The 13,148-nt window shown below is 39.6% G+C and overlaps 1 protein-coding gene across 8 annotated transcripts in view; it reads left to right on the top strand.

Moving 5' to 3' along the window:
* Ctnna3 (catenin alpha 3) overlaps positions 1-13,148 on the top strand; it is a 1,515,753-nt gene that overhangs the window by 315,077 nt on the left and 1,187,528 nt on the right. Inside the window, exon 1 of one of the 8 annotated variants that reach the window (XM_076557109.1) lies at positions 6,663-6,922. The exons of the other annotated variants lie outside the window; for them this stretch is intronic. Within the exon in view, the coding sequence (XP_076413224.1) occupies positions 6,773-6,922 (150 nt within the window). The 5' untranslated portion in view covers positions 6,663-6,772. Of the gene's footprint in view, positions 1-6,662; positions 6,923-13,148 lie in introns of those variants that run through there. 8 annotated transcript variants of the gene reach the window in all.

The following is a 13,148-nucleotide window of genomic DNA, read 5'->3' as shown; positions in this document are numbered from 1 at the left end:
TGGGAGGAGGAAAGGTAGGAGGGGAGGGAACAGAGGCTGTGGTTGGGATATATTGTATGAGAGAAGAATAAATGAATGTATGAATGAATGAATAAATAAATAAATAAATAAATGAATAAATAAACAACTCACAGAAGAGCACATGTTTTAGGTGATAAATTTTAACTGGGGTATAACTATTATCAAATTTTTTCTTTCCTATACTGAAACATATATAACTGAAACAGTATAACTGTACCGTTTTTTTTTTTTCTCTTGAGTATTTGGCTCATACCCAAAGCAGATTTTACTTACATGTGGATTTCAGATGAAATCATTCCTTTAGAAAATTTCAACTGTTTTTTTGTTTTAATATTTTTTTCATTTTTAAAATTTATTTATTAAATTTAATTTTACATATCAACCACAGATTCCCTTGTTCTCCCCCTCCCACCTCAACCCTCTGTCTTCCCTCTAGCCCATCCCCTATTCCCATCTCCATTTCAATAATATTATTGTGAAAATCTTTTAAAAAATCAGTGTATTAAAAAGCTTGAAATGAAAAAAAAAATAGCAGTCCCTTGATTAGCTCTTTTCCAATTATTCTCTATAGACAATTCATTTTAAATCATTTGGCTATTTTCTTAAAATATGTCATTCAGTGTTTTTTCATTTAACTTCTAGTTTTATACATATCATACATATAATTTAAACCAGTGATATAATAAAATATGTCAATCTCATATCTGAGCCTTTCTATCTTCCAGTTCTTGGGCCAGAAGGAACTATTTTGTCTTTCAATTGTTTTTTTCCTTTTATTTACACCGTACTTCTAAATATCATACAATGAACCATTTATTTTTTTTTTCTTTTAAAATTTTTTTATATTAATTTATCTCATTTTCTGCTTTGTAGTATCTTGTCTGCATATGTGTTTGGTATATGTCTCGTGTGGACAGATGTCAGAAGAAGGTTTCAGATCCTTTGGAACTGAAGTTCATGGATAATGTTATCAATGACCATGTAGGTGCTGAAAATCTAACCCAGGTCCTCTGCAAGAGCCACAAGAAGTGCTCTTAACTTCCGAGCCATTGCTCCAGCCCAGGATATACCGACTTGTTTGTGAGATCACCAGGGGATTTATCAGCATGAAATATGTAGCCCTAAGAAATCACGAACTCTTAAAACAGTAACTTTTAAGTCATCGAGAAGCCCTAAGAAGAAGCAACCAAGGAAAACCTCTTGAAGAAAGTGCAGCGCAGTGGACGTGTGAATAAACCAGGTGTTGACTGTGTCCTGTGTACGCAGCAGGGTTCAAGGTGTATGCTTTCCTCATAGAGTTGAAGTGAGTGTCACCATTTTCAAAGACAGCAGCAGAAAAGGGCAGAATCAGAGGTCTGCTTATTGGAGCTGGCACGGAAACTCGCCTTTCCGATCTGATCTATGCTCTGAGCACAATGCTGAGCTATGCCAGTGTCTCTCTCAAGCTTGCTTTGCCAATGTACCTACCCGCTGGCATGTCTAAGCTGTGAAGTGCAATTCCAGCATGTTCTGTATGAGAATGTGCCTGTAGAAAATGCCATAATTTCTTAAATCTATCACAGCTCTCAAATTACTTAATTTTGTCATAGCAAAATAGTATAAGACTTGTGTTTCTTCTGCATTATCACTTAGACTATTATGCATCAGCATGTTATGCATTTTTGATAAAAATGTTTTAATCCTCCTAATAATCCTTTCAAGAATATTATTTTCCCTTCTTTTCTAAGATTCTTTTGTTTTCTTTTTGTGTATGAGTGCTTGTCTGTGTATCTTAATGCGTGCATTCCTGGTGTTCAAGGATGCCAGAAGAGGGCATCAAATTCCCTGGAGGTGAAATTACAGGAGGTTGTGAGCCATCAAGTGGGTGCTGGGAACTGAACCCAGGTCCTTTGCAAGGGCAGCTGGTGATCTTAACCCTAAGCCATCTCTGCAGCTTCATCTCCTCCACCCTGTAACCACAAGGCTGTCAGATTTTCTAATGAGACTGTAACCTACTTCCTAAGGCTTTCGTTTTGTCTACCTTTTCTTATTTGGTGATGTTATATTTTGCTTATTACATAGATGTTTATAAATTTAAAAAAGGGATCGTGTTGAGTGTCATATGGCTATCACATACCACATACCACACTTTCCAACACACACACACACACACACACACACACACACACACACACACACACACACACACACACACCGGATGGCAAGGATGGCAGAAGGAAAAATGTAGCTTCTTTCTTTTGAAGTTCATATACACTATAAACTCAGCATCTTCTCTACTGCTACTGAACTGAACTTAGCCTTTGAAGTTGTGGTTAAACCATTAGGGAAACATTATTGTCTACCATGTTTTCTGTACGGTGTGTTCTTTCTTTAATTTGGTGTAATTTAATTATTTTTCTGACTGCATGTATTATCCGCTGAGCTGAGAAACATACTACAGACTCTGGAGAAGCAATGCCTGGTTGATCTTGACTTTATACTCAGATTAGGCTTCAGTCTGAGTTCCTTAGTTTTTATTAAGTGTTATTTTTATTTGTGTAGATGTACGTGCACTTGCACACGACTGTAGGTGCCTTTGGAAGAAGCCAGAGGAGGGTGTTGGGTCTCTCCCCTCCTTGCTCCCCCACAGTGGGAGTTACAGGTGGTTGTAAGCCACCCGATACGGGTACTGGGAACTGAACTCCAGTTCTCTGAAAGATCATCAAGTACTCTTAACTGTGACGCTCTCTTTCCATCCCCAGGTCCAAACTGCTTACTCAGCTCATTGTCTTACCAAATGCCTCCTTTGACCTGCCTTAGCAGCTAAAAATGCTAGGTCATTTGATTTACTTTAAATGAATAATTAATACAAAACCATAAAACATGTCTTTTTTGCTCCCTTTTTAGATAAAGCACTGGGACATAGGAATTTTGTCTCATGAATATCATAGGATGCTAATCTGGATGTAGGGTCACCCAGGGAGGAAGAGAGTTTTCTCACTAAAATAGTTTCTTTATCCCTACGTTCAATTAAATGACACAAGATTGGATGCTCTAGTGATTTTCTCAGAGTTAATTATCTGGGAGTTTAACGTTGGTTTGAAAAGTCTCCAAGTGATGTTAGGCATTTAATTTATTTCCCACCAGGAAGGAGAAACAGAACACAATATAAAATATTCAATCTAAGCTTTAATTAACATCATTTAAGATCAAATAAGGGAGGTAACAGCAATCCAGGGAGGAAAACTGCAACAGCTTCTACATTATGGATACTGAAAATTCCCAGTGATACTTTTGTATCGGAGAGTCATGGTAAACTTTGAAGGGTTAAGAAGGAAGCTGGATGCGGTGATGCATACCTGCCATCCTGGCTGAGGGAAACTGAAGCTGTGGGACAAGAATCACTCAGGCAATGCAGTGAGACTTTGTCTTCAAATTTAAAAAGCGAGAGGGCGGTGGTAGAAGAGATAGACCACAGTGTAGAATGCATGGATGGCATGCATCAGCCTCTAGATAAATGTATTCCTTGAACTTAAACCCAAAGCATCTTGGTTACTATTCGGTACTTATACAAACTTCTGTTTACACAGGAGTCAACCATGTATCCAGTCCCTAACCATAAACACATAATTTTAAATTTTGAGAGCAGACAGTCATTTTGTAGCTATGCAATGATATCAGACAACAGTTACCCCAATTGTTTCTTGAATCACTGTGTAATGCTTGCACAGCTGGGCTCTTTAAGACCAGCATGTGAGTGATAATTGTAAAGCTATAATTCTGAGCCTGTTGTTTTGAGAACAAACAGGCTCTTGGGGAGCTAAAGACTAGCTTTGCGGCTTTTTTAAATCAAAAAATAATCTAGAGAATCAAATGTACAAGGGCGCCTGGAGGGGAGTGCCGAGAGCACAAATTTCAGTTTAAGTGAGAGAAGGCCAGCACTAATGTTCTCATTACCGCATCAATTCTCTCACGGCGTACCTGGGCAGTGTCCTTGCTTCTAATTATGTTCTTACATGAATGCCTTATTACATATAATGTGGGAAATAGGATAGCTAGATGGCTTGTGTCTTGTGGCTTCTGTTTGCTTTATATTTATAACCCGAATGTTCTACTCAAGTGGTTAATAAGGACGTTCCAATACATTGATTCTGTCCACCAAATACAAGAACGTCTTCTTAAGCTGGGCAACTCACGTTTTGTGGTTGTCTTTTTTTTTTTTATTTCTTCCTTCTTTACTTTTTTGTCTTGTTTCATTCGGCTTTGCTTTGTTTTAAAAACTACCTGGTAAGGAAAGCCAGTCATCGTATAACTATAAAACCATATCAGATGAACTTGATTCTGAAAACTTGAAATTTAACCTTTGGCCCTAATGTTACACCACTCACAAATAATCAACAAACACACTCAAACTTAAGAGATGTGGGTACAACCTTGGCTCACCTACTGTCTTAGTTGGGTTTCTATTGCTGTGAAGAGAGCATGACCATGGAACTTTTATAGAGAACATTTAATTATGGTGGCTTATAGTTTCAGAGGTTTCGTCCATTATCATCATAATGGGGAGCCATGTCAGCACGCAGGCAGAAGAAGTTATGCTGGAGAAGGAGCCAAGACTTCTCTATATCTTGACCCACAGGCAACAGGATGTGAACTGTGTCACTGGGTGGAGCCTGAGCATAGGAAGACCTCAAAGCCCACCCCCCACATTGACACACTTCCTTCAACAAGGCCATACCTACTCCAACAAAGTCACACCTCTTAATAGTGCCACTCCCTACGGTCTTATGGTGGTCAGTTACATTTAAACGACCACACCTCCCATGTACAAATGATCTCCTTTGGAAGTTTGAATTGCTTTAAGAGTGCTGAATGACTGTTTTAGTGACTCTTCCTGCTACTCTGATAAAATACTTAAAGCTGAAAACAACTTAAAGAAGAAAAGATTTTGGCTTACAAGTCAAGGTGACATTCCATCATGGTGGAGAAGTCACGGCAGCAGGAATAGTAGGAGCTGGTCACATTGCATCCTCCCTCAAGAAAACAGAGAGAAATGAATGCCTTTCTTCTGTTTATACAGTCTGTAATTCCCAACTCAGGGAATGGTGATACCCATTGTGGGAGATTCTTCCCACTTTAGTTAGCTCAATCAAGGTAATTCCTAACAGCCAGGCCCAGAGGTGACCTCGGTGCCTCACAGGTGTACCCCAAGGCTCATCTCCTAGATGATTTCAGATCTCATCAAATTGACAACTGAGATTAACCATCATAATGACGCTAATTATATGGAGGGTTTGGGAAAGCTTCTAATATACTATGACTTTCGCTTAAACTGTAAAGTATGTACTGCTGCCTTCTGTTGATTTTATGCCTTATTAAAAATATTACTTTATATTCCAATTTCCATGTTTTTTATTCTCATGACCCTTTTTATTTGTATCTAATTAGTAGATATTCTCATTTTCCAAGATACAGACTACCAGGGGATATTGTTATCTGATTTTGCTTCTTTTATGCTTTCCCTCAAGGAGAATACCCTCATCAATATCATAGTTTTCTATAAACAAAGATAGTGTTGAAATGAAAAGCTCCACAAATATAATTTCTCACCTGCTTTGCTTACACAAGTAATTATGATGTGATATATGATATGAATCTGTTACTTTGGATTAAAACAATATTTCCACACTCCTATATTAGATACCAGAATCCCTAAAGATGTAATAAGCAAATGTATTTGTAAGCATATTTTATTTCTGCTAGTACTGTGCTAAATAGCAAACCAATCCAATAATGGCATAATTTTTAAGTAAGAGCCATGACCTGGAATGAACAGGACTACAGAGACTAGGTATGTCTGGAGGGCAGGGCAGAAGCCTCTATCCTGAGAAGTATTAACTTGCAGCAAGAGGGGAAGCCACCCTTATATTATCACCCAAGGTAGCTACAGAGAAAAGCAGTAAGATCCTGGAACAGGGTATGGAAAGAATTTTAAGCACATATATACATTTCCTTATAACTAGAAGGTGTCATTATGTGAGACCGTAAAAGAGAAATTTGGCAGAAAACATAAAATATTTTATACCAGTAATTTCAGAGACCACTGGGAACACAGAAAAGATGATATGGTTTGACAGATGCTCAGAAAAATCTCCTCACCCCAAAGTATATTTCACATCTAACACCTAGAATTTCATTCTTTGATGGATGCAACCCATTAAGGTGGCAGTGCCTAACCCCAAATGTGGTTCTCACTCAAACACTGCGGATGTAGATAGCACCAAGTCACAATGTGTTATTATGGGATTGCTCTTGCTGAATCCATTTAAGAGACCAAGTGCTTTGGCAGAACAGGGTCAGTGGTCTATCGTCTGTGGCCAGCCCGTCTATAACTCATCCTGGTGATTGGGTTGTGAGGGAGTTGCGTGTCTTTTAAGACTTGTCTTGGGGCCAACCCTGACCATCCTGCTTATTTATGCATACAGAGGCAGTTTACATTGGCAAGCAGAGGCCTTGTAATAATGGGATTACAAAACACCCACTAATGATATTAAAAAAAATTCCAAAACCCTCTTCAAGGCTAAACTTTAAACCAAGAGGGACAGAACTGTTAAGAACACAGCCTGCAGTTGATCTAAGATCAAGGAGCGAAAAGATCTTAGAATTAGCCAGAGAGCTTGAAAAATGTATGAATGGTTCTTTAAAAACGACATTTGGGAAACTGTGTGTCTGAAATACCAACCCTGGAGGTGCCAAGAGGGAGGCATTTGCGATGACTAACAGCTTAAGGGATCTTCACATGAAGAACGATGATGTAATGCACAGTCAGAGAGGAGGGAGAGAAGACAAAGCTATCCTTTCTCATTACTTCTCAGGTACAATCACACTCTGGAACATCACCAGCTTCATCAATAGGAAGCAGGTAAAAAGGCATGATGGTACCTTGTTGGATTCACATGCTCTTCACAGCACAGTCAGTTCCCTTGAATACCTACACGTATTTTAAATATTTTCATTGCATCTATGTAGTATGAAAATCCTAAAAGTACAGCAGGCAGTATGGTCAGCATGGGGTAACTGGCAAAGAAAAACAATTTAAAAAACATTAAGAGAAGTCATAGAAAAATTAAATTTACTTTGTGTCCATGTGTGGACTATTATGTACTTGTATCAGAGAACAAATTTAGGAGTCGGCTCTCTGTCTCTCTCTCCTTCATGTGGGTCCCAGGGATTGAACTCAGGTCCGCAGGCTCTTTGGCAAGCACCTTTACCCACTGATCCATTTTGCCAGCCTATTTAGTTTTTTTCCTTATACACAGAGTTCTGCTCTTTGGATGAATTATGCATGGTTCCAAGAATCAACGACTAGGAAACTCTAACACAGCACTTAACTGTGTGTCGTGCATTACTGTAAGAGCCTTAACATATATTACTCAATTTAAATATGTTCGATACATTTTTAATAATGTGTAGTGCAATACTGTACTGTGATATTAAATATAGATAACTCTCTCTATTGAAGATTTCAGTGATCTTATACTTTCTTGGAACTGCAATGAAAAAGAGAAATAGCAAAGAAAAAAAGACAATGACCATTATTACAAACTTACTATAAAATGACCATAATTTTCCACATAAAATAGGACGAAAATTGTATGGGTATTTAAAGATTTTGATTCTTACCATAAATGTAAGGGTATGTTACTCAACCTAATTATGTACTAAGCTATAAAATTATTATATTTGTAGGATTAAAAATAGTAATGATTGTCTTTAAAAGTTTAAAAGAATGTATTATTAGATCACGATGCGTGTGCATGGGCACATGCACCACAGTGCATGTGAAGGTCAGAGGATGACATTGTGGAGATGGTTCTCTCTTTCCACCATTATATGGGTTCTGGGGGTTGAACTCGGGTCCTAAGGCAAGCACAACAAGCCTTCAGTAGCTAAGCCATCTAGCAGGCTGTTTCTTGTCTTGCCTTTGCCTGTTTTCTGAAGTCATGAAGCCAAGCACCCACTCAGAAGCTCAGCTGGTTCTGCAGCTGTGGAGGAAATACTGAGTTTGAATGAAGAGAAAAGCTTTCGACTAGTGACCCTGAGATTCTCCAGCTTATGTGAGTCAGAATCAGGGTCCCAGAGATACTATTAATTACAAAGCTGTTTACAGAGACTATCTAGAATCTAAGAGGCTGATAAGCCCTGTGGACACCAGAGAAATCTTCTTTCAGAACGGAGAAATCAAAAGTGCTTAGAAAAAAGAGGACAGTTCCCATTTCTACCATGTGTTTTTTAAAGTACTCATTTAAAAACAAACAAAAAAGATTTGTTTTTAATTTTGTGTATGTGTGTGTGGTTGTGAGTTGGTGTATGTGAGTGCAGGTGCCTGCAAAGACCAGAAGAGTGTTGTGGAATAATCTTTTTGTATACTGTGAAGATTTGTCACTTGGATTGGTTTAATAAAAAGCTGAATGGCCAATAGCTATGTAGGATTTTTGGGGCAGAGAGAATGCTGGGAAGAAGAAGGACCAAGAAACCAGACAGATGCAGAATGAGTTGGACACACAAAATGGGATAGAGATAAAAACCATGTGGTAGAATGTAGACTAATGAAAATATGGGTTGATTTAAGTTGTAGGAGCTAGTTAGTAACAAGCCTAAGCTGTTGGCCAAGCTTTCATAATTAATAAGAAGTCTTTGTGTGGTTATCTGGGAGCTTGCAAGTGGGACAGAAAAATATGTCTGCAGAAGAGGACATCAGTTCTTCTGGAGGTAGAGCTACAGGTGGTTTTGAACCACCAGATGGATGTGGGTGCTGGGACCCAGTACCAGCTTCTCCACAAGAGCAGTCATGCTATTAGCTGCTGAGCCATCTCTCTAGCCCTTCCCACTGGGGTTTTACAAAAGGCTAACTGTGGACCTTTGGGGATAATCTGAGGGGGGTACCCTTTACCAGAGATAGAAAGAGGACCATAGTAAGAATATGAAGTCTAAAGTAACTTTAAACTTTCCAGGGGAAAAGTATCATTTCCCAAACATAAGCAAACGATGCAAAAAAAAAAAATGAGTATGCAAAATAACATGATGAGGAAGTGAAAAATAGCAAGGCTAATTAGAAAAGACAGGAGCCATGTGGGGAAATCACTACTCACTCTGAAACAGTAGTTCCCAGTCTTTGAGGTGAAAATACCGAGTTAGGGGATGGCACAGTGGAGGAAGGGCTAAATGAGAACAAAGGAAAGATGTGTTAAAAAAAAATAGAGTAACAGAGCCCATTACTTTGTTGCTAACTTTAAAAAAAAATCAAAGAAAAAGCAAACATATTTAATAAGAACTATGTATATTTATATATATTTATATACTTAACATGTCATTTGCATACACAAATTACCCAACGAGAACAGGGGAAGGCTAGAAGCTATACCACCACTGTTAGAGAAGACCAAGGCCATGTAGCGTTAGGAAGACCACATTGCAAATGACCCACACCATCCCTGCCTTTGTTTCCAATGGATGATTCTTGCTTCAGACATCAACTTCATCCTCAGAAGCCCAGAGCATCGCTCTGGTTTAAAGTCCATTGGAATTGCAGTGTTTCCAAGCCTAGCAGAATTGCCGCCTGGGGTCTCTTTTAAAGTACCACTTGAAATGACTTTCCTGGATGTCTCAACACTGTTTGGAGAGACAGACGTCAGAGGGTGGTGACGAAATCACTCACGTTGTGTGGAGAAATGCGAGGGCTTTTCCTCTTTGGTATTAAAGGCTGAGCGGCTACTGACGCCAGTGCAGCTGGTTGCCTAGGTACCTCCACCCATAAACACTTATTCGTAAAAATAAAAGGAAAGAAAATGCCTCGCCCTGCAAGAGAAAAACCTACCAAGACCTCAGTTCACTTCCTCGTCTCCCCGCTCCATCTTGGTGAAGGGATTTTCCATAACCACTTGTCTCTGCTCAGGGAGAGACTGGTGCAGGCAGAAAAGCGGTGGGACCAGATGTGAGAAGTCTGTCAAACACCGACCCAATCCCAGGGCGCCCTCTGAGGATTTATGATCACCTCTGCTGCTGGCCGGGCCTGGGGTAATGAGAGTTCCATTGCGCAGAGAAGAAGAGGCAAATCAGAGCAGAAAAGGACCTTGACTCCAGGGAAGCAGGGCTTCGGCTTCAATAAATGAGCCGATGCTGATGACATGGAATTTACTTTTAAGTCGCAAAGCTGCTGGGGACTACATTGTAATAAAGTAAGTGTCAGACAATAAAGCAATTTGGTAACGCCAACTTTTTCCTTCTGCTCTGTGTGTGTGTATATCCGTCAGAGCATCTTAATAAAAAAAAGGCTAACGTCTGAATTAGGACTGGGTAGAAGACACTACTCAGGTTACTTTTTATACAGGAGATATCAAAGCCAATCATTGTGTCAGATTAGTATGGACCTGATATGGGTTGGAGACTGCACGTCTTATCTCATTTAACACACTGGATTCAGACAAATTCACTTTACAAATTAATTTATTGTTTTTCTCTCTTTCTCTGTGTGTGTGTGTGGGGGGGCATGCTTACCACAGTGCCTGTGTAGAGGTCAGAGGACAACTTTATGGAGTCAACTCTCTCCTTCCACCCTCTATATGGGCTCCAGGGCTCAGACTCAGGTTGCCACACTTACACATCTCTTTTTCCCACCAAGCCCCTCTTTTCTTTCTTCATGTAGGCGTAATTTACTGTCAACTCACCTTTTCTTGCCGTATCTCAGAGATTTTATTGTGTTGTCCTTTCATTTTCATTTATTTCAAGATTTAAAAAGCCGCTGTAGTTTAATGTGCATCATCTCAGATTCTAGATATAAAGTCCTTGTGACATGTGTGGTTTATAAACCCACCCTTCCCTACATCGCCTTGGCCGTGGTGTTTTGTCACAGCAGTGGAAAAGTAGCTAATACATTCTCCATGCTCGCTGAGACCGTGACACATAGGCCTCCTTGCTATTTTTCCAAGAATCCAGTCATGTCCCTAACTTAGGCCTTTCCAGTGCTGGTTGGCATGCTGTTCTAGATCTATGACTGGGCTCACTCTCACTACCTATTGTATCATTCATTCATTCATTCATTCATTCATTTAGTTTGTGTGTGGATGGATGCACATGCCAGGTCCTGATATGGAGAACAGAAGACACTTGCAGGAGTTGGTTCTCTCCTTCCATCTTAAGGGTCCCAGGGACCTCACTCAGCATGTCAGACTCGGTCAGCGCTTCCCCACTGAGCAGTCTCAGTGGCCCCTGCCTCATTTCTAAGTTTTTCTAAGACTTGTCAGGAAAACCTTCCCCGATAACCTAGTCAAAAAGCTTAACCAACAGCTACACTCTCAGTTTGTCCTATCTCCTTTCCTTGTTTTATTTTCTTCTTAATATTCATATTCATGTATGTTATAGCTATTACTTTGGGTATATTTTTCAATAGGATGGAAGTTTCATCAAAGTACACGGCAAAATATTTATGTTTAATACATGGATTGGAAGTAGTATTTATCTACTCAGCAAATGAGTGAGTATATACAGTTAAATATTCGGAAGATCTTAATGATATATGGAATCATGTCCTCTCTTAGGATGATAAAAATGCCAGAGGACACTTAAAGATCAAAGACAGATAAGGGGTGCAGAAGTTGATGGGACAAACCTGCTGCTCCATTTGTTATTTCGATCAAGATTTGAGGGGGTGTGCTGCTGTGTCTCAAGACTTAGTTGTAGTTTTAATTTCAGTCCTCTTTGCTACTCACCAAAAGTCTCATGGAAGCTGATGAACTCACAAGGCAACTCACGAGCTGGAGTCAACAGATAGCTGTGTGTGCTTATGCTTCAGCAGATGATCGACATTAAAGTCTGGGCCCCAACCGACAAAGATTTTCCTGTTCAAGAACTATATGTAGAAAAGTACATAGTGGTGTATCCCTGTAATCGTTGTTCTTTGGGGGGGGGGGGAATGTGGGGAAATTGTGAGTTTGAGGATAGCCTGGACAACTTAGGGAAACCCTGTCTTCAATTAAAGAACTGTACACGAAGCCTAGCTTATCCACATGCAGAGCATTCACTGTTTAGTTTTGCCAGTTTAAATACTCCTGTGTCTAGGAATGGCTTCAATCCACTCATGATACATAAAATAAATTAGCATTCTCACACTCTAGAGAGAAGTATGAATTTAGCACCAAATGGAATCAGCAGATGACTGAACTCTGGGCTTCCCCCCTCCTCTTCTCTTGTTTCTGTCATAAATACAACAGATGCAAGATGCTGGAATGTGAACAACCCCAGAAGGTAGATGTTTGCCTCTAATGCAGAAATAAACCATTCAAAATTGCATTCCACACAGCATGCCAGAGCTAGCAAGAACTCCTTAGTTCCTCTACTGCCATTAGGAGGACTTTATGCCTAAATGTATCACAGAAGTCTCCATCGTTCAATGAAGCATATGGCTACCTTTGATGCTAAAGATTACTAAATACCTTTTATAAATTTATAATAATGGCATCTAAGGCCAATATAAATTTCTGCCACATCAGTGATTTGGAACAACTGTAGTTCCCACTAAATCCTGAACATCAGTCAAACTTACAATGCACAAAGGTGTGAAACACAGCTTTCGAAAAGTAAGTCACCAGCTGGAGAGTCGGCACCGCAGTTAAGAGCATGTGCTGCTCTTGAGGAAGACCTGAGTTTGGTCCCCGGCACCTACACAGTGGCTCACAGCCGTCTGTAACTCCAGTTCCAAAGGATCCAAGACCTTCCTCTGACCTCTGCAAGCGCTAGGCACACACATGGCACACATATATACATGCATGTGAAACACTCAGACATGTAGAATGAATAAATCGAATTTAAAAATTGAGATAAGTTCAGAGGACATAGCTGTTTTTCATTAGGTAGAAAAGCAAAGTCCTTCCCAGGGGAAAAAAAATACTCTCTTCAGTTTCACCTCTTTTAAGAGCATAGCCCTCCAGGAAAATGACGGACAGCTCCTTATCAGTTGTCCATCTGTCCTATGTTCCTGAAGGGTCTGCGATGCCTGCTACCCTGTTGAGCGTTGAACTTTCATTCTCATTTTTCTTCATTGTTGGACATGTAATGAATGTGTACTCAGAGTTGGTCAATTTCAGCTAAAG

The sequence above is a fragment of the Peromyscus maniculatus genome, chromosome 21 (genome assembly GCF_049852395.1).
Source record: "Peromyscus maniculatus bairdii isolate BWxNUB_F1_BW_parent chromosome 21, HU_Pman_BW_mat_3.1, whole genome shotgun sequence".
Classification (NCBI taxonomy): domain Eukaryota; kingdom Metazoa; phylum Chordata; class Mammalia; order Rodentia; family Cricetidae; genus Peromyscus; species Peromyscus maniculatus.
The sequence above is the reverse complement of the archived record's forward strand: the minus strand, read 5'-3'. Positions and strand labels throughout refer to the sequence as shown.